At 37.8% G+C, this 22,670-nt stretch overlaps 1 protein-coding gene across 11 annotated transcripts in view; it reads right to left on the bottom strand.

Moving 5' to 3' along the window:
* PIK3R3 (phosphoinositide-3-kinase regulatory subunit 3) overlaps positions 1-22,670 on the bottom strand; it is a 139,357-nt gene that overhangs the window by 44,394 nt on the left and 72,293 nt on the right. For 6 of the 11 annotated variants that reach the window (XM_072772350.1, XM_072772352.1, XM_072772351.1 and 3 more), the window contains 2 exons: positions 2,890-2,998; positions 691-789 (listed from right to left, as the gene is read on the bottom strand). In XM_072772350.1, the coding sequence (XP_072628451.1) occupies positions 691-789; positions 2,890-2,972 (182 nt within the window). In that variant the 5' untranslated portion in view covers positions 2,973-2,998. Of the gene's footprint in view, positions 1-690; positions 790-2,889; positions 2,999-14,185; positions 14,399-22,670 lie in introns of all 11 variants that reach the window. The other 5 variants (XR_012005529.1, XR_012005530.1, XM_072772348.1 and 2 more) reach the window with 1 other exon arrangement.

Below are 22,670 nucleotides of genomic sequence, written 5' to 3'. Positions count from 1 at the left end.
TCTTTGGCCCAGGGCGCAGTCCTGGAGTCCTGGGATCGAGTCCCACGTCAGGTTCCCTGCTTCTCCCTCTGCCTGTGTCTCTGCCTCTCTCTCTCTCTCTGTGTGTGTGTGTGTGTCTATCATGAATAAATAAATAAATCTAAAAAAATAAAATAAAATAAATGTCCCATCTTTGTAAATTTAAAAGGTGATACGTCTACGACTTAGGAAATTCTAAAATGCCTACACATGTGGCATGACAGAGGAGGCTGAGAATTGCTTTATTTTATATATATCTTCATCAGCCTAAACTGTTGAGTTTTACTCTCTGAAGTCTGCACTGAGGAAAACAATGGGGTTAGTAGAGGGGTGGATTCCCAACATATCATTAATAACCTCAGGCTGGGCCCATGACTTCAACTTCACTCACAAGGTCAACAGTATAATTCTTACCTTTGCAACTTACTTTTAAGGATTTTAGCCTTTTTGTTTTATTCCTACATAAAAATGAAAATTGTTGCCATTTTCATATAAAACATTTAAATATTTAACATGTAGGGAAAGGATGGTAAGCCAAACAACTAAAAATTATCTAAATTAAGTACAAATATTTTTAAATGTGTAAACATTTAAATATATATAAAAATCTCCATATGCCCAGAAATAAACAACACTAGTAGAACACTAGTCAAAATACTGAAAAATACTTACCGCAAAGTCAAGGTGTAATCCCCCTGCATTTTTGTTGAGGCATCTCTGACCAAGAACGTACCATCTGGCATATCCCTTAATTTGTCATTTACCTCCTCCCTGAAAAATAGGATTATAGGAAAAATGGAAAAAATGTAATCATTGATTGTTCTCCTCACATATTACTACTAAGGCTAGTTAGGTGAGTATGTCTAAGGTCACAGAATTATGGGGGCTTTCAGGGGTCATTTAATTCCTCCCCTTAGATATGATCTTTTTGTTTTGATTTTTGGTATTATGCAATCTAAAGAAGGGCTATTTGCTTTTTAAACCCTTCCAGATATCAACCGTCTGTAGGGGATAGTATTTCCATTAAGCCTTTAGGGCTTCCTTAGGCAGGTCTGAACTTGTAGGGTTTCAGGAAAAACCAGCAGCTGTTTAGAAAGTAGGTTGTATTTAAGCAACAGTGGCAGCTGTGTCTGATCAGAGGAGGGAAAGATTCACTAAGTTCACAACCTTTCAATATAATCTCCAGTTTGAATTTATACTGATGACAAATTCCTCCTGCAGAGTTGGTTTAGAACTCTAAGGAAAAAAACACTAGAACACTCAGGATATGGCAGGGCATAGAAGACTCTTGAGTTACAGACCCACAAAGTCTTAGAATATAAATTTAAATGGTATTTAAATATAATAGGCTCTTTCGTTGTACAATTCTAAAAATTTTCTGATCCATTTTAATATAAAATATATTAAATCTCCTCCAAAAAATTAAACATAATTACCATATGACTCAGAAATTCCACTTCAGGGTATGCACCCTAAAGAACTAAAAGCAGGGACTTAAGGGGCATTCATGGGTGGCTCAGTCGGTTAAGCAGTCAACTCTTGATTTCAGCTCAAGTCATGATCTCAGGATTGTGAGATCAAGCCCCATGTTGGGCTCCGAGTTGGGCGTGGGGCCTACTTAAGATTCTCTTTCTCCCTCTGCCCCTCCCCCCCAATAATAAGGAAATAAAAATATAAAAGCAAGGGCTTGAATAAACATTCATATACCAATGTTCATGGCGACATTATTCACAATAGCCAAAAGCTATATACAATCCAACTGTTCAAAGACAAATGTCCAGATGAATGAATATATAAAAATGTGGTATATACACATAATGGAATATTATTCAGCCTCAAAGAGGAAGGGAATTCTGATACATGCTACAACATGGATGAACCTTGAAAACATTTGTTAAGTGAAATAAGCCAGTTACAAAAGTATAAATATTGTATGATTCCACTTATGTGAGGTACCTAGAGTAGTCAAATTCATAGAAACAGAAAGTAAGATGGTGGTTTCCAGGGCTGGGGAGAATAGGAGGAAAAGGCAGTTAGTGTTAAATGAGTACAAAGTTTCTCTTTGAGGAAGATGAAATAGTTCCAGAGATGGATGATGGTGATGGTTGAACAATACTGCGAATATACTTAATGCCACTGAACTGTACATTTAAAGATGGTTAAAATGGTAACAAAGAAAAAAAAAAAAAAAGAAATGAGTGCCACTTTGGTAGTTGAAGAGAACAGACTAGAGAAAGAAAAATACAGGTATACTGGAATACAGCATCAACCTTGAACCCAATTTGACAGAAATGAAGAAGTCTTTTTTAAAAACAAAATTCAAGAAAAATAAGAAATTTGAGTATTCAATATGTATTTTCCCCCCTTTTCTAGGTTCAAAGTTTTCCAAAACTACATTTTACCCCAAAAGCATTTTACTGTTCTAGAGTCCCGTTTCTCAAGATGAGGCATGTGAAGAGTGCCTCAAAATCATCTGGGGAAGTTGTTAAATGCACATTCCTGGGCTACACCTCAGTGGATTCTTATGCATACAAAGATTGTGGAACTGTTGCCTTAGACACAGAAAGGTAAAGAAAATTAGATACCTATACTATCTTTTATACAAAAACACACGTAACTATCCTGAATCTTTTAAGTTTCATTTATTCAGAAATCTATGCTTAATACAGTATTAAAAGTAATAACCACACCTGTAATTTAAAGATTTTCTTGTGGGAAGGACAGTACTTAGAAACTTTTGAAGTATTCTCACAATTTTTAAAATGGTAATCTTTAAATGACAACTAGCAGGGCATGAAAAGGTTTTATTTTTAACTTCTCAAAAATGATTTGTTTCTAAACTGCATTGAATTATAGTAGCATTTTAGTTACCTTGAGATATCCCCCCAGTACCATTCTGCATCCTGAAGAGAAATAGAACTGTCCTTCATTCCATTTGTAATGGCTGAAGTCATTGGCTTAGGTGGCTTTGGTGGAAGAGCTAGAAGAAAAATGAATATTATTTTGTAGATGTAAATTAATATTTGTTTTCTAATTTCCTCAATCAGGAACAGCTCATTAACCAATGTACATTAAGATTCAAATAATTATAAATTAAAATAAATGTTATTTTATGTTAAATGTTAGCCAAAGAAGGAATCCTTTTAGAACTCCACCAATTAACTGCCTAAAATGTGAAATTTTCAAGCTACTTGGGGTTTTCCCCTCTTCTTATAAACTGCTAACTTTTAATTCTGAACGAATGTCCAAAAAAACTTCATCATCTCTCAAAAGACAATGTAAAGAAAGCCCCTTCACAAACAATTCAGTCCAAAACCCATTAAGTCACGGTGGCCAAGAATTAGTGTCAGAGCCCAAAGCAGGTGAAAGAGGATTAGGTCTACAGAAGAGGGCAGCAGGAAGCACAGGATCTCAGTGCTTGAGGAGGGTGAGGAGGAGATCCTCACTGAGGCAGCCTGGCATGAGGTGTTAAAGTTAAATGAAGGAAGAAGAAGGGCAGCTGTGCAGGGCCCATGTAGCATGGAGTCGTGGAGACCAATGCAATGAGGATGCAGTCCTCAGAAGAAGGCATACCAATACCGTCAGATAAGGGTGAAAGAGTTTCTACTTGGGGGAGGGAAGGCTGGGAGGTGTCAAGGGGAACACAGCAATGGCTATAAGAGAATGGGTACACACAGAGAGATAGATCAAATAAGTAAAACTATTACAAATAATAGGAACCAGATTTCTCACAGTCTATCTAAAAAGGAAGTTAGATATGGAAAGGTGAAAAAACAGAATGATCCTTCTGGTTTGGAACTGGAATTATAGCCATTGATACACACTCATGATTCAATAGCAAGACAGATTCTAGATGCAAATGTCTGTACATACAGGGAATAGAACTATTCCCTAGCTCTGTCCGCCAAGAGGTCCTAAGATCAGCAGCAACCCCCAATATGCATAATTAGCACTCAGATCTTGGTTTTAAATGCTATTCTCTACTAAAAAGAACTGCTCTTTTAAAAATTTTTAAAAAGGGCAGCCCTGGTGGCACAGCGGTTTAGCGCCGCCTGCAGCCCAGGGCATGATCCTGGAAACCCTGGATCGAGTCCCACATCAGGCTCTCTGCATGGAGAGCCTCTGCCTGTGTCTCTGCCTCTCTCTCTCTCTCTCTCTCTCTCTATGAATAAATAAATAAAATCTTTTTAAAAATTTTTAAAAAAATTTTTAAAAAAGGAAAAAAAAATTTTTTAAAAAGAGCCACTCTTTGAAGAAAAGCCAAATCCAGGGTTGAGATAGAGCTAGGCTAGAGCAAGAACCAAATGAACCTTGAATACCATGTTATGCCAAAAATTAATAAGCAAGTGCTCTAAGAATGAGTGGCCATGACAAAAGAATAAAGAAGCCCGCTTGAAGGGTCTCCCACTATCGAATATGGAACAATTGGAGCATCAATACAAACAATGATAGTAAGGGAATATAAGCCATCAAGCAAAATAAGAATCCATGTGCCCAAGCAGATATAAACAAATAAATGAAAAACTGAAAGATTTACAAGGAGGATTTATATAATCTCAAAGGGCTTTCCCACAAAATGATTAGTCACAAAAGTAAAAAAATAATAATAGTGGAGAAGCCTGGCAAACACCACCTTAATCAAGTAATCAATCAAGTTAATACCACCAGTAATGATAAAATCTTGGGTTCCCAAGTAGGATGCACTGGAAGAACACTAACATCACTTCTGTGATATTCCTGCCAAATACGCATAAACTGAGTTTAATCATGAGGAAACATCAAACCATAATTTAGAGACATTCTACAGAAAAACGGGCATGTAATCTTCAAAATTGTCAAGGTCATGAAAAACAAGAAAGATTGAGGAACTGTTTCAGACTGAAAAAGACTAGAGAATCATGACAAATGCAATGTGTGATTCTGGACTAGATCCTTTTTGTTATAAAGGATATTACTGGAATAAGGAAAAAACTTGAATGGAAGCTGAGGATTAATATTGGTATTATAATCCATCAACATTAATTTTCTGATTTTGTAATGCAGTTATGTAGGATAATGTTCTTGTTGGAAAATACACACAAACATGATCATTGTAGGGTATGTATCATGTTGGCAACTTACTTTCAATGGTTCAAAAAAACAAGTTATTTGGACTGTACTTGCAACTTCAGAAGTGTGAGATGGTTTCTACATTTTACTAATGAAAAAGTTGAGATAATATGGACGGAAGAGGGGAACAATGTGAATATGTTCTTCAAAACAGAAACCGCTTACTGTCCAATGTTTTTAACAAGCATATCAGAAAATTCAGTGGTAAAAGAATAGTCTTTTTAACAAATGGTGTTAGGACAACTGGTTACCCACATTCAAAAGAATACAGTTAGGCCCCCATATCATACCATATGCAAAAATTTACTCATAATGGACCAAAAACCTAAATGTAAGAGCTAAGACTATAAAACTTTTTTTTGTGCTTCAAATGACATCAAGAAAATGCAGAGACAACACACAGAATGGCAAAAATCTTTGTAAATCTTGTATATGATAAACAAAATTGTATCTAGAATACATAAAGAATTTTGCAACTTAATAAAAAGACTGAAATAAAAATGGGCACAGGACCTGAATAGATATTTCTCTAAGGAAGATAATGGCCAACAAACCCATGAATAGATAATATCAGCCATCAAGAAAATCAAAATCACAGTAAGATACCACTTTAGGGGTGCCTGGGTTACTTAGTCATTTGAGCAGGTCTTGGATTATCTCTCCCTCCCTCCCCCTCTGCCTCTTCCCTCACTTGCTAGTGCTCTCCTCCTCACTACCCCATTAAATCAATGAATCAATCAATTTTGGGGGGAAAAAAGATACCACTTCACACATACTAGGATGCCTTTACAGTTCACCCTTCGACAATATGAGTTTGAACTGCATGGGTCCTCTTGTACACAGATTTTTTTTCAATAAATATACTGGAAAATTTCTTGAAGATTTGCAAGTTTGAAAAATCTTGCAGAGAAAGCATCAAAAGCTAGAAATATCAAAAAGCTTAAGAAAAAGATTTATCACAAATGCATAAAATATATGTATATACCAGTCTATCTTATCATTTACTACCATAAAATATACACAAATCATAAAAAGTTAAAATTATCAAAATTTTATGCAAACAGACTGTACATGGCCCCATTTGCAGTTGGCAGAAATGTAAACAAGGGTAAAGATACAGTACTAAATAACTGCATAAACTGTAATACATACTGTACTACTGTAATAATTTTGTAGCCATCTCTTGTTGCTATTGCAGTGAGCTCAAGTGTTACGAGTATCAGCTTAAAATGCCCTGTGACACTAATCATATCTGCATGAGCAGTTCATCTCTCCAGTGAATTGCATATTGCAGTAAAAAGTAATCTCCCATGGTTCTTGCATACTTTTTGTGTTTAGCGCAGTACCATAAACCTTGAGTAATACCAGAGGACCCATACAAAGTGCCACTAGTGAGGCTAGAAGCTCCCAAGAAGCAAAGAAGAGTCATGACATTACAAGAAAAAGTGAATTGCTTGACTGAGGTCTGCAGTTGTCCACCAGCCTAAGGACCATTGTTTTAAAAAATAATAAAAAATTTGTGAAGCCACAAATTGGCTATGCCAATTGGCACAAAAACCTTGCACGTTTTAGGATATACCTTTTTATGCTGTATTGAAAATGCAGCTTTTACGTGAGTGCAGGACTGCTCTAAGAAAGGCCTAATTATAGATTCTAATATTATTCAGGAAAAAACTACACCACTATAGGACAACTGAAAGCGAAAGGAAGGTGAAGGATCTAAAACTGGAGAATTTTTTTTTAAAGATTTTATTTATTTATTCATGAGAGAGAGAGAGAGAGAGAGAGAGAGAGAGGTAGAGACATAGGCAGAGGGAGAAGCAGGCTCCATGCAGGGAGCCTGACACGGGACTGGATCCCTGGTCTCCAGGTTCAGGCCTGGGCTGAAGGTGGCGCTAAACTGCTGAGCCACCCAGGCGGCCCAAAACTGGAGAATTTAACCAGTAAAGGATGGTTTGATAATTTTAGAAAGAGGCTTTAAAAATGTCAAGATAACAGGGATGCCTGGGTGCCCAGCATCTCAGGGCGTGATCCTGGGTCCGGGGATGGAGTTCCACATCAGGCTCCCTGTGAGAAGCCTGCTTCTCCTTCTATGTCTCCGCCCTCTCTCTGTGTCTCTCATGAAAAAAGTAAAATCTTAAAAAAAAAAAAAAAAAAAAAAGTCAAGATAACAGGAAAAGCAGCTTCTGCCAACCAAGTGGGAGCAGACAAGTTCCCAGAGGCCCATAAGAAAATCATGGACGAGAAAGGATGTCTACCTAAATAGGTTTTTAATGCAGACACAAGTGCCCTTTTTTAGGGGAAAAAAAAAATGCCACGAAGGACATTCATCGGTAAGAAAAAGAAGTGAGCACCAAGATTTAAGACAAGAAGGGATTTAAAAAAAAAAGACAGGGGCTAACTCTACCATTTTGCACAAATGCAGTTGGGTTTATGATCAGGAGAACTGCCCTTATCTATAAAGTTGCTAGCCCCCAAGCCTTGAAGGGAAAAAAACACCAGCTGCCAGTCTTCTGATTATACAACAAGAAGGCGTGGACGAGAATCCTTTTTCTGGATTAGTTCCATTGATGCTTTTTGTTCCTGAAGCCAAGAAGTACCTTGCCAGTAAAGGACTGCCTTTTAAAATTCTTTTGGAAAAAAATAAAAATAAAATAAAATTCTTTTGATATTGGACAATGTCCCTGGTCATGAATTCAACATCAAAAATGTTAAAATGGTCTATTTGCCCCCAAATACATCTCTAAATCAGCACCTAGATCAGGGGGTCATAAAGACCTTTAAGGCTCATTATGCACAGTACTCTTTGGAAAGGATTGCCAATGGTCTAGAAAAGAACCCTGATAGAACATCATGAAAGTCTAGAAGGATTACATCACTAAAGATGCCATCACTGTTACAGAAAAAGCAGTGAAAGCCATCAAACCCAAAACAATAAATTCCTGCTGGAAAAAATAGTGTCCAGATGTTGTACATGACTTCACAGGATTCACAATAGAGCAAATCAAGGAAATCTTGAAAGAGATTGTGGATATGGGGGGGGGGGGGGAGAAAAAGGTGGGAAGTGAAGAGTTTCAAGATATGGATCTTAGAGAAATTCAAGAGCTAAGTGACACCACACCAGAGGAATTAACAGAGGACAACACGACGGAGATGAGTGCTTCTGAAATGGTGTCATATGATAAGAAGGTAAAGAAGCAGTTCCAGGGATCCCTGGGTGGCGCAGCGGTTTGGCGCCTGCCTTTGGCCCAGGGCGTGATCTTGGAGACCCGGGATCCAATCCCACGTTGGGCTCTCAGTGCATGGAGCCTGCTTCTCCCTCTGCCTATGTCTCTGCCTCTCTCTCTCTCTCTCTCTCTCTCTCTGTGACTATCATAAATAAATAAAAATTTTTTTAAAAATCATTTTTAAGAAGCAGTTCCAGAAAACAAATTGACATTAGACAATGTGGCAGAAGGATTCCAGATATTCAAAACTGCTTTTGACTTCATTTAGGATATGACACAAGCACTGAAAAAAAAGAAATGATGGAAGGATTGGTACTGTATAGAAACGTTTTTTAGAAAAATAAAAAAAGCAAAAATGTCAGATAGAAATTACTACATATTTCCACAAAGTAACACCAAGCATGCCTGCTTCTCCTCCCACCTTCTCCACCACTTCTGCCATCCTAAGACAGCAAGACGAGTAACTCTTCTTCCTTCTCTTCAACCTATTCAACATGAAGGTGGCACAGATGAAGATCTTTATAATGACCCAATTCCACTTAGCAGCAAATCATCATCATAAATTTATCTGTTGTACATGTGTCTTGATATGAAAATCTAATAAGTATATAGCAAGAATTGCATCAGGTGTTTTTGTCATCATCATTACCAATTGTACTGATGCTTCGTTATCAGTGCATAAATTATTATCTGTTAAACATGAATTTTTTTTCACAGTATCTTTTCATTTTTGATGTCTAGCATTGGTAATATGGATAATATCTTACAGTGTTTTCTATCATATAATAATGTAGGTACCAAACACATTTTGTAAACAGACAACATAAACTTATACAATCGGTAAGTACAGTACTGTAAAAGTGTATTTTCTCTTATGATTTTCTTTTTCTTTTCTCTAGCTTACTTTATGGTAAGAATACAACATATAATACATACAACATACAAAATATGTGTTAAACAACTGTTTTTGTTATCAATAAGGCTTCTGGTTAACAGGCTATTAATATATAAGTTTTCGGGGGGGTCAAAAGTTATACACAGATTTTGGACTGCATGGGGATTGGTGCTTCTAACTCCCATGTTATTCAAAGGTAAACTGTAATAAAAAAGACAGACAAGTGTTGGTGAGAATATGGAGAAACTAGAACTCTTGTACACTGCTGATGGCAATATAAAATGATGCAACTGTTTTGAAAACAGTTTCGCAGTTCCTCAAAATATATCCAGCAATTTCAATCCTAGGTATATACTCAAGAGAAATAAAACATACATACACAAAAACTTGTATATGAAGGTTTATAATGGTATTGTTTGTAATAGCCAAAAAGTGGAAACAACTCGATATCCATCAATAGATGAATGGGTAAATAAAATGTGGTATATATCCATACAGTAGATTATTATTTAGCAGTAAAAAGAATGAAATATTCTATAAAATGTATGAACCAAAGAATATTTAGGCTAAGTGAACAGCCTGTCACAAAAGACCACATATTTAGATAATTCCACTGTCCAGAACAGACAAATTTACAGAGACAGAAAGTAAATTAATGGTTGCCTAGGGCTAGGGGTGGGATTAAAGAGGAAAAGGGAAGGACAACTAATGTGTGCAGAGTGGGATAATGAAAATGTTACAAAACTGTTTGTGGTGATGGTTGCAAAACTCTGTGAATGTACTATATACACTTTAAAAGTGGATGAATTTTAAAGTGTATAATTTAAATTTATTTTAAAAAATTTTTTAAGTTTTTTTAAGGATTTTTTTTTTTTAAGATTTTACTTATTTATTCATGAGAGAGAGAGAGAGAGGCAGAGACACAGGCATGGTTGGAGAAACAGGTTCCATTCAGGGAGCCTGATGTGGGACTCGATCCTGGGTCTCCAGAATCAGGCCCTGGGCTGAAGGCAGACGCTCAACCGCTGAGCCACCCAGGCATCCCTATAATTTAAATTTAAAGTGTGAACTCTATATCAATAAAGCTGCTATTAAAAAAAGAAAAAAACTATCAGGCTATTAAAATTACTAGATGAGAAAGAGTTTACTATAATCCATACTTTTTTATAAATGTTATTTATACCTATCTTGTTTGAAAAGGACTTGATGTGGGTTATAAAAAGTAGTTGCAAGTGGACATATAAAATTTGCAAAATTTAAAATTCTTCTATGTATTCATAAGGATTAACACAGTTTAAACTTATGCCATACAAAGCATTGTGTTATAGCTATGAAAGGTACAAAGACAAAGTATTTCCAGCACTCAGAAGAACAAACCTAGAGGGAATGACATATAGAAACACCTAACCATTAACACTCAGCAGAACAAAGTAAATACTTTTTTTTTTGGGGGGGGGGGTGCAAAGTAAATACCATAATAAAGGTAAGAACAAAGTGTAATGGAAACCCAGCAAAAGGAGCACTGGATAGCTTTCTGCGGAAACTTTAATTCAAACACTAAGCTTTTCAAACCTAGTCCTTACTGAACTGAGTGCCATGACCAGCAGAGCCCAACAAGAACCAGTAGACCTCCTGGGGTTAGCAGTGGGTTACACCCTAATCACCAGGAGGAATCACAGACTTGGTCTTATCTATATCCCTTCTCTGGAGACATTCTATGCTAAATTGAGTTGACCAGGCTGTGTGGGGAATATGTTATTTATGGATAATAATAGTTCACTGATAGCTCTTCTACAACTAACAAACATATAATGACCATTTCATCAGTTACACAGGGTTGCCCAGAGCCTCCTTGTATCTCGTTTTTCTCATCTGCAGAAATAAGAATGAAATGATTACAAAGAAGTTTCTACAGAAAGTCTCTAAAACAGCACAGCTATAATAAACTATAAGACCTGAAATGAATCTATACTGGCCTATTTATACATCCTAACTTATTATCATTCTATACATATATTATATAATTATTGAATACCTCCTAGGTTCTAAAAGTCGAAATTACAGCAATAAGCTAGACACAGTCTCTATACTTACAGACTTTACAGTCCAAAAAAACAAATTAAGATAATTCATTATTCCTAAAATCATGAGCATGTTCAAATTTAGCTCAACTACAGTCTTCAAACTAAAAGCTTTGCTTTCTCTAGTATTTGATCCCCCATCATCATCATCATTCTATAATTTTATAGAATTTACTAAATAAAAGCAAATAAAAATATATCTTAACCTTCTAGTTATATGGAGATACGCAAATTTGTATCTACATGTTGCCCCAAGAGCATGATATTATAAATAAGGTTAGGGGATCCCTGGGTGGCACAGCGGTTTGGCACCTGCCTTTGGCCCAGGGCGCGATCCTGGAGACCCGGGATCGAGTCCCACGTCGGGCTCCCGGTGCATGGAGCCTGCTTCTCCCTCTGCCTATGTCTCTGCCTCTCTCTCTCTCTCTGTGTGACTATCATAAAAAAATAAATAAATAAAAATAAAAATAAATAAAAAAATAAAATTTCTGATCTATTAAAAAATAAGTAAATAAATAAGGTTAAAAAATTCTAAATCACTTATTATTTTAAGTAGGTCAAATGGAACATATTGAGAGAAAAGCTAATTAAGGTACATTAATTATCTTTCAACCACTTGACAAGGTAGTTCTTGCACTGGATGAGCACTGCAGTGCAGAGTGATGTTAAATGCACCTGAACAAATATCTTCCTAAATAAGTATCTGTAAAATACCTAGCACTTTTGTTTCTGTTTAATAGGTAAGCATTTCTCTTTCCATTTTCAGACACTGTATTACAAGTTTTTAAATATCAACAATACACAAAGATTTTTTTTAAAGATTTTATCTGTTTATTCAAGAGAGAGAGAGAGAGGCAGAGAGGCAGAGACACAGGCAGAGGGAGAAGTAGGCTCCATGCAGGGAGCCTGACATGGGACTCGATCCTCTGACTCCAGGATCATGCCCTGGGCTGAAGGCAGGCACTCAACCACTGAGCCACCCAGGCGTCCCAATACACAAAGATTTTTAAATTCAGTTTTAATATGTAGATATATGAACATATACACACAAATGTATATGTGTTTTTGTGCACATGTATGTATATATGCATAAAGACATCTAAAAAAAACCAAACTGTTAATAGTGTATATAACAGGGATGAGGGCACTTTGTGTACTTTTTTTTTTTTTTAAGATTTCATTTATGTATTCATGAGAGACAGAGAGAGAGAGGCAGAGACATAAAGGAAGAAGTAGGTTCTTCGCAGGGAGCCTGATGCGGGACTAGACCCCGGGACCGAGGATCAAGCCGTGAAGCTGAAGGCAGACGCTCAACCACTGAGCCACCCAGGTGTCCCTGTGTTTTCCTTATATATGTTAAAAAAAAAAATGAGTTATGAGGAATTTTTCATTTTAATCTATTGTGTTTTCCAACTTTTTAAAAAAACTTCCAAAAATTCACTTTGGTATTTTTTAATTAAAGAAAGTATTCAGGGGACGCCTGGGTGGCTCTGCAGTTGGGCGTCTGCCTTCAGCTCAGGGCGTGATCCCGGAGTCCCAGTATCAAGTCTCACATTGGACTCCCCGCGGGGAGCCTGCTTCTCCTTCTGCCTCCGGGTCTTTGTCTCTCATGAATTAGTAACTAAATCTTAAAAAAAAAAAAAAAAAAAGGTATTCGGGGCTACCACACTGTAAAAAGATTATTTATTCAGTCATAATCTACAAATAATCTATAAACAGTAAAGTATCATATCAAAGTTAAATGTGCTGAAATTGATAACTGTGGTACACTGTGGAATATAAAGGAACATTCCTATTCTTAAGAAATACATATTAAGGTATTCAGGAGTAAAGGGCTGAAATGACTGTAACTTATTCTCAAATAGTTCAGAAAAAAGCATGATTTTATATAAAGAGAGAATATGAATGATAAAACAAATGGAATAAATGTTAACAAGTGAAACTGATTATGTTCTTTGCATTCTTATTTTTGCACATTTTCTGTAAGTTTGAAATTATTTCCAAATAAAATATTTAATTAAAAAAATTAAGAATCAAGGATGCCTGGGTGGCTAAATGGTTAAGTGTCTGCCTTTGGCTCAGGGCATGATCCTGGAGTCCCAGGATCGAGTCCCACATCAGGCTCCCTGCATGGAGCCTACTTCTCCCTCTGCCTGTGTCTCTGCCTCTTTCTCTGTGTCTCTTATGAATAAATAAATAAAATATTTTTTTAAAATTAAGAATCAGAGTTAGGTACTTATGACCAAAGACTTTAATTCTGTAAGCCCAAACATATAGCACAGTGCCTGGTACACGGTATACACAATAAATGTGTTCATTCAACAGTGACTGACCTACTTATCCTAGGCTTTTGTTTCTCTCCATCCATAAAATAGGATGAAAGTAGTATCTACATCCTATGAGAATTAAGTGAGTCAATATATGCAAACTTAAAACAGTGTATGACACACTGCAATCAATAAATATTAGCTGTTAGATATAGGTGCTACACTAGATGACAAAGACAGTAATAAGACCAACTGTCCAGTGAGCAATTTAAATAAGTAAAATATATAATACCTACCTTTTAACCATATGCTATAGTTAAACACAGTTAAATTATTTTTTAAAAAGATTTTATTTGATAGAGAGAGAGAGAGAGAATGAGAGAGAGCAGGGACAAGTGGGGGGGTCCCAGGGAGAAAGAGAATCAGGCTCCCTGCTCAGCTTGATCTCAGGACCCTGGTCAAGGGGTGAAGGCAGACACTTAACCAACTGAGCCACTTAGGTGCCTCAAGTATTTTTAAAGTGTATTTTAAAGGGTATTTATTATATGATTATATCTCAACTGAAAAAAAAGGGAGAGATGGGGGCACCTGAATGATGGATGCAGTCTGTTGGGTACCCAACTCTTGGCTCGAGTCGTGATTTCAGGGTTGTAAGACTAGCCCAGGGATCCCTGGGTGGCGCAGCGGTTTGGTGCCCGCGATCCTGGAGACCCGGGATTGAATCCCACGTCGGGCTCCCGGTGCATGGAGCCTGCTTCTCCCTCTGCCTGTGTCTCTGCGCCTCTCTCTCTCTCTCTGTGACTATCATAAATAAATAAAAATTTTAAAAAAATTTAAAAAAAAATAAATAAATAAAAAAGACTAGCCCAGTGTCGGGCTCTGAAGCAGTCTGAGATTCTCTCTCTCTCCTCCTGCCCCTCCCGTCCACTCTCTCTCAAACAAATCTTTAAAAAGAAAAAAAGAGGGCAGCCTGGGTGGCTCAGCTGTTTAGTGCTACCTTCAGCCCAGGGCATGATCCTGGGGACCTGGGATTGAGTCTCGTGTCAGGATCCCTGCATGGAGCCTGCTTCTCCCTCTGCCTAGGTCTCTGCCTCTCTCTCTCTGTCTCTCATGAATAAATAAAAATCTTAAAAAAAAAAAAAAAAAAAAAAAGAGAGACTCAGAAAGGACAGGATGCCAGCATAAAATAAGGGCACTAAATCTAGAGAGAGTCAAGGAAAACAAGATAATATCCCAGACCAAAGAAGAGCGTGTATACAAAAAAAAAAAAAAAGCCCAAGAGAGAATTTAAAGAAATGCCTGAAACGCAGAGTACAAGGTGAGGAATAGTGGAAATTCATTTTAGCCACCTGTCACCTCCTGTATTCTTACCCCAGTGTAGCTGCCTCCCCACTAAATCATCTTCTCCTTGTTCATCATTCCATTATGTCCTCTGGGGCTTCCTCCCTGATCATTCCCCCTACACTGTAATTAAACTATCTTATAATTTCAGTATCTTTCCAGAAATTGTTTTTCCCCTACTTCCCGGCCTACTCTGAAACCTGGCTGTTCCCGAAGAACACTACTAAAATCTTGCAGCCCAAGCTCTTGGAAGGTTGCTCATTTTCCCACACCTTATGGATGTGGGCCTTTGTTCTTCCTTAGCTCTCAATTTTTCTAGAAAGCCTTTTATTCCTTTCATTCACACCTTAAAATTGATTATTTCCTTGACCCACTTTTTATTCTATACTTGCATCTAACCCCAAAGCTTCAAATTATATCTGTACTCTGATCTCAAAACATTATTTCCAACTACAGAGTCTTTTCTAAATTTCTGCGTGTCCAACAGAAGACACCTAACGTGTCAAGCACTGTAACAAGCACAGTGAATCAGACCAGTGCTTCTCACACTGTAATAAATTATAAATAACCTAGGGGTCTTATAAAAATGTAGAATATGGTTTGCTAGGTATGGTTTGGGGCCTGGAATTCTGCATTTCTAACAAGCTCCCAGGTGACACCAATGTTGCTGGTCCGAACTTTGAGTAGCAAGCAGCTTAGAGATGTCTCTCTTTGAAAAGCTTCTATGGGGTAAGAAAAAAAAAAAAGGGAAGTAGATTACAATAGCTAAAATACAGTTGATTTAATACATGTGGTTCTTTACTACCTCTAAAATCACTTCAAATTGGCAATAAAATATATTTTTAATGGCACAAACACAATAGCAGAGATGAGGAAACAACAGCTGATGATAACAAAATGTTAATAAAGAAAAAGAAAACAGTTGAATTTGATTGGTAGAATGCAAAACTGAAACCTAACCTGAAGAAAGTTTAATAAAAAAAAAAAAAATCTAATTCTGTACTGTACTCTAGGAAGTCAGAAATTAAAAGCACAACACATCTCTGAAGGGAAGATTGAGGGATGGGGCCGTAACCAGAACTGACAGTCTACAGAAAAAGTAGTTAGATCCTAGTTCTCCATCCCAACCCCCAAGCAATCAGGTAACTTCCTGCACAAATGCTGCCTGTTAACTTATAAGCCAAAGAAACAATTAGAAAGGCTCTAGATTCAGGGACCACCAAGCACAGCTGGGACTAGGGTTAAGTCCTTTATTGAAAACAGCAGAATTGGGGCACCTGGGTGGCTCAGCAGTTGAGTGTCTGCCTTTGGCTCAAGTCGTGATCCCACAGTCCTGGGATCAAGTCCCAAAGGAGTCTGCTTCTCTGCCTATGTCTCTGCATCTCTTTCATGGAAGAAAGGAAAGGAAAAGAAAGAAAACAGCAGAATTAAGGAAAAGATATATATACCAACCTCCTTCCCCACCTCAGTTTTCTTAACACTGAACCACCAAGCTTATATTCCCAGGGAGGAGTCAGGGAGATTTTTCTCTGGGGAAACTGACAAGAATCCAAAAAAGACCTAAAAATATGGATATTTGGGAGTTACCAATGAAAAAGATATTCACCATCTTCTCAACTTTCAGTGAAGGCCTCCAATTAACACAGCCACACACTGACAAGGATAGAGCTTCCAATCAGCTTTTTAGTATATCATTCTTAAATAAGAACTAAACTTTGAAAAGGAAGTTCTGACACATCCTACAACATGGAGGAGGAATCTTGAAGACATGTGTTCATGAAGAATCTTTGAGAAATAAGTCAGTCACAAAAGGACAAATATTGTGTTACTTCTCTTATATGAGGTAGCTAGAGTAATCAAATTCGCAGAGAGAAAGTAGAATGGTGGCTGCCAGAGGCTAGGGGGAAGAGGAATGGGAAGTTAGTGTTTAACAGGTTCAGAATTCCAGTGAGGGGGTGTCTGGTGGCTCAGTCAGTTAGGTATCTGCCTTCAGCTCAGGTCGTGATCCCAGGCTCCTGGGACGGAGCCCCAAGTCGAGCTTCCCTGCTCAGCTGGGAGTCTGCTTCTCCCCCCTCCCCCTGGCTTGTGCTCTCTTCTCAAATAAATAAATCTTAAAAAAAGAATTCCAGTTAGTTAAGATGAGAAAGGTCTGGAGATGGATGATAGTTATGGTTACACAACAATGTGAGTGTACTTAATACCAAAGAATTGTACGCTTAAAAATTAGTAAAATGTTGAGTCTGTTATGTATATTTACCATAATTTTTTAAAAGAACCAGAAGACATTTAAAAAGCTATCAAGGGCAGCTCCGGTGGCGCAGCAGTTTAGCGCCACCTGCAGCCCAGGGTGTGATCCTGGAGACCGGGGATCGAGTCCCACGTCAGGCTTCCTGCATGCATGGAACCTGCTTCTCCCTCTGCTTGTGTCTCTGCCTCTCTCGCGCTCTCTCTGAATAAATAAATCTTTAAAAAAAATAAAAGTAAAAAAAAAAGCTATCAAAATTAAATAAAACCAAAATCAAACCAAACAAAGGAACTTAGAAGTAAACAGAGAATTCAAGAAGAAAATATCACAGACACACAAAAAAGTATAACATCCTCAGGAAATACTGCATCTGTTAAATACAAACAAGATTTATAATAAATTAACATTAAAGAACAAGAGCCCTTACATATTAAAATTACAAGAGGTTTTTTAAAAAACCTCAACTGACGAGCTGGCAAATAAACGAGGAAATCTCCCAAGAAGTACAACAAAAAGAGAAAGTAATGAAAATAGAAGATAAAGGGATCCCTGGGTGGCGCAGCGGTTTGGCGCCTGCCTTTGGCCCAGGGCGTGATCCTGGAGACCCGGGATTGAATCCCACGTCGGGCTCCCGGTGCATGGAGCCTGCTTCTCCTTCTGCCTATGTCTCTGCCTCTCTCTCTCTGTGTGTGACTATCATAAAAAATAAAAAATAAAATAAAATTCAGATTATTTAAAAAAAAAAAGAAAATAGAAGATAAAATTATCAGAGGATAAACCCAGAAGACCCAATACTCAACTAAGAGAAGTTCCAGAAAGCAGAAACATTTAAAGTATAAGAAAAAATATTCAAAAATGAAGGACACAAATTAGTCCACACCAAAGAGGCACCTAGGTGGCTCAGTCAGTTAAGCAGCTACCTTCAGCTCAGGTCATGATTCTGAGGCCCTGGGATCAAGCCCACATCAGATTCCTTGCTTTCTGCTTCTCCCTCTCCCTCCCACCCTGCTCATTCTCTTCTCTTTTTCTCCCTCTCTCGTTATCAAATAAATAAAATCTTTAAAAACAAAAAGTCCACAAGTATGCCACATAATAAATGAAAAAGATCCACATCAAAGTACATCCCTGTGGAATTTCACATCATGGATAAAGAGAAAAAAAAAAAACATCACAAAGGACGACTAAGGCCTGGAATGTCTTTGAATTCCTCAACAGCAAGGCTGGAAACTAACAACACTAGAGAAAAACCTTTGAATTCTGATGGAAGATGATTTTTCAAGCTATAATTATATGTCCTGCCCAAATTACCAATTACATGAGGGTAGGACTGACATTTTCAGACATGCAAGATCTCAAAGAACTTATCTCTCTTGGAATCCTTTCTGAGGAAGCTCCAGCAAAAGGAAAAGATAAACCTAGGGGAAAAAAGATATGTAGGATTCAGGAAAATGGATGCCAATGCTAAGGAGAAAAGCAAAAGCAATCCCCAGGGTAATGGTGAACAGGAGTACCAGGATGACAGTTGTAAACAATAGTTGGGATTCTAGCAGTAGAATAAATGAAGGGCAGCTTAGTGGGTATGTTGAAGGGAAAAAAAAAATGGAAATAATTATCTAATGTTTAACTACACTGAGTGAGACAAGTTTTATAGTTCTGTCACAGAGTATGGGGATAATGCTGTCATAAGTACATTTAAAATCAGGCAAACATTTAAAATTTATGGAAATTATAAAATAAATAAAATTTATGGCAATTATTAATTTTGAAAAATTATAGAAGATGTAATCATAATATACTAATGGCTCACCTGTGAGCACTGTTTACATGATCATAACATGTAAATACTAAAAGATAATTAAAAGGGCACCTGGCTGGCTCAGTCAGTAGAACATAAAAACTCCTAATCTCAAGATTGTAAATCAAAGCCTCACTTTGGGTATAGAGGATACTTAAAAATAAAATCTTAAAAAAAAAAAAAGATTTAAGAAACAATTATAATTGTCATATAAGTATTTTGGAAAAATGGGTAAAGAAGAAGAGTATGTAAGGCCTAAGAGAACTCCCCATCTTCCTTAGAAGGAGTCAATAGTATCTCATTATGAAAAACAGGGAGGTAGAAATCAGAAGAAAAAAACTGAAAGACTTAAATGTTAGCTCTGTAGATTAGAAACTGAGGATAAAAAGGGTACACCAGGGAACTGCTAGGGTTTTATTTTGGTGGTGGGGGGGGAGCCCACTACAAACCTTGAAGTCAATTTTTGACTTTTTAAATTATGAACTTATATTGTTTTGATGAAAATAAAAATCAGGGATCCCTGGGTGGCGCAGCGGTTTGGCGCCTGCCTTTGGCCCAGGGCGCGATCCTGGAGACCCAGGATCGAATCCCACGTCGGGCTCCCGGAGCATGGAGCCTGCTTCTCCCTCTGCCTATGTCTCTGCCTCTCTCTCTTTCTCTCTCTGTGACTATCATAAATAAATAAAAATTAAAAAAAATAAAAATAAAAATCATAGGCCCCTGGGTGGCACAGTCAGTAAAGCATTGACTCTTGGTTTCGGCTCAGGTTGTAATCTCAGGGTCACGAGACTGAGCCCAGCATTGGGCTCCATGACCAGGGTGGAATGACCTTGAGAATCTCACTCCCTCTCCTTCTGCCCCTCCAGCTCTTGAGCATATATGCACTCCCCTCTCTCAAATAATCTTTAAAAAGAAAAGCCAAATTAAAAGAGTTTATTCTGATTCTGGCACTTAAAACTGATTTGGAAATTATCTCACCTCTCTAGGGCTTAGCTTCAACAATATGTTAAAGCCAATTCATATAGATTAGCAAAAGCTTATTGTTACATTTTCAGGAATTTTGCAAGCCAAAGTTATACATTCTTAAAAATTAAATTATATAAATGTACAATGAAGTTATATTAAAAATAAAGGTGGGGTGTGCACCTGGGTGGTTCAGCGCTTGAGCATCTGACTTTGGCTCAGTTCGTGGTCCCAGGATCCTGGAATCGAGTCCCACATCAGGCTGCCTGCATGGAGCCTGCTTCTCCCTCTGCCTGTGTCTCTGCCTCTCTCTGTGTCTCTCTCATGAATAAGTAAAATCTTTAAAAAAAAATTAAAATTAAAAAAAAAAAAAGGTGGGGGCAGCCCCGGTGGCGCAGCAGTTTAGCGCCGCCTGCAGCCCAGGGCGTGATCCTGGAGACCCTGGATCGAGTCCCACGTCAGGCGCTCTGCATGGAGCCTGCTTCTCCCTCTGCCTGTGCCTCTGCCTCTCATTCTCTCTGTGTCTCTATGAATAAATAAATAAAATATTAAAAAAAAAATAAAAATAAAGGTGGGGCACCTGGCTGGCTCAGCTGGTGGAGCATCCGACTCTGATCTGGGGTTGGGAGTTTGAGCCACCCCACAATGGGTATAGAGATTACATGGGGGCGGGGGGAAGAGGGTGCCTGGGTGGCTCAGTCAGTTAAGTGTCTGACTTCAGCTTGACTTTTGCTCAGGTTATGATCTCAGGGTCCTGGGATTGAACCCTGCAGCAGGCTCCTCGCTCAGCAGGGAAGTCTGTCCCTTTGTCCATCCCCCACTTGTGCTCTCTCTCAAATAAAATCTTTAAAGAAAAGGGGGGTGTTAATAAACACTCAAAATTCATTACTTCATTAAAATTTTACTGTTTTATTTACCTATCTACAATTGTTAACTGTATAGTAGTACTTTGTGCTACCACACATCTCTTTCAAACTCTTCATTCAGTATAACACATTGGTAGCTTAAAATCAGCCACAGTGGGAGTATTTACACTTCAGAAATCAGCAAATGCTACAAATCAGTGATTTATTGTTGTTATTTATTATCTACCAGGGGTCAGCAAACTATGGCCCTCTGTTTTCATACAGGGCAAAGAATGATTTTTATATCTTTTAAATATTTTTTTTAATTTTTATTTATTTATGATAGTCACACACAGAGAGAGAGAGAGAGAGGCAGAGACACAGGCAGAGGGAGAAGCAGGCTCCATGCTCCGGGAGCCCGACGTGGGATTCGATCCCAGGTCTCTTGGATCACGCCCTGGGCCAAAGGCAGGTGCCAAACCGCTGCGCCACCCAGGGATCCCCGATTTTTATATCTTTTAATAGCTGGAAATACACACAAGGAATAGGCAACACAGACCAAATGTGTGCTACTAAGCCTGAAGTATCCCCATCTGGCTCTCTACAATAAAAATTAATTAATTAATTAATTAATATTGCATCATCCCTGATCTAATAGAGAAAAATGTCCATTCAGTGTAATAATCTTAACTCTATGGCTGCAGCATTAGTGTAACATGAAATTAGATGGTGTTTAAAAACAAATATATCATCCTCACCATCCACGTCATTGAAAATGGTAAGAGCTCACTGTTTTGATGGCTGAGTAATACTCCATTGCATATACATATACCACATCTTTATTCATGTCTTCAGTGGACATCTGGGTTTCTTCCATAGTTTGACTATTGTGGACATTGCTGCTATAAACATGGGATGCAAGTGCCCTTTCTGATCACTATATTTGTATCTTTGGTGTAAATACCTAGTAGTATGATTGGTGGATGGTAGGGTAGCTCTATTTTTAACTTTTTGAGGAACCTTCATACTGTTTTCCAGAGCAGCTGTATCAGCTTGCCTTCCCACCAGCAGCGTAAGATTTCCTTTTCTCTCCATCCTTACCAACATTTGTTGTTTCCAGACTTGTTAATTTTAGCCACTCTGACTGGTGTGAGGTGGTATCTCATTATGGTTTTGATCTAAAGGGTATTATGCTAAGCAAAATAAATCAATTAAGAGAAAGACAATTATATGATTTCACTCGTGTGTGGAATTTTTTTTTAAGATTTTATTTATTTATTCATGAAAGACAGGAGAGAGAGAGGCAGAAACACAGGCAGAGGGAGAAGCAGGCTCCATGCAGGGAGCCTGATGTGGGACTCGATCCCAGGATCACGCGCTGGGCCAAAGGCAAGCACTAAACCACTGAGCCACCCAGGGATTCCCTCGTGTGGAATTTAAGAAACAAAACAGGATCATAGAGGAAGAGAGGGAAAAATAAGACGAAATCAGAAAGGCAGACAAACCATAAAGAGACTTAACTATAGGAAACAAACTGAGGGTTGCTGGAGGAGAGAGGAGGGGGAATGGGGTAACTGGGTAATGAGCACTGAGTGTTACATGCAACTGATTAAATCACTGAACCCTACCTCTGAAACTAATAATACTCTGTATGTTAATTGAATTTAAATAAAACTTAAAAAAAATATCTTCCTTACCAAGCCTATTCCTCCGGTGTACTCTATCCTAATAATGGGCATCACTATGCATTTGTTAAACTCATAGAACTATACTCCAAAAAGACCAAATTTTACTATATGTAATTTTTTAAAATTTTATTTAAATCACATGTGGAACTTTTTATATGAAGATGCTTCAAACTCCCTAGAAATTCTGATTCAGCTG

This window comes from Canis lupus, chromosome 13, assembly GCF_048164855.1.
Source record: "Canis lupus baileyi chromosome 13, mCanLup2.hap1, whole genome shotgun sequence".
Classification (NCBI taxonomy): domain Eukaryota; kingdom Metazoa; phylum Chordata; class Mammalia; order Carnivora; family Canidae; genus Canis; species Canis lupus.
The sequence above is the reverse complement of the archived record's forward strand: the minus strand, read 5'-3'. Positions and strand labels throughout refer to the sequence as shown.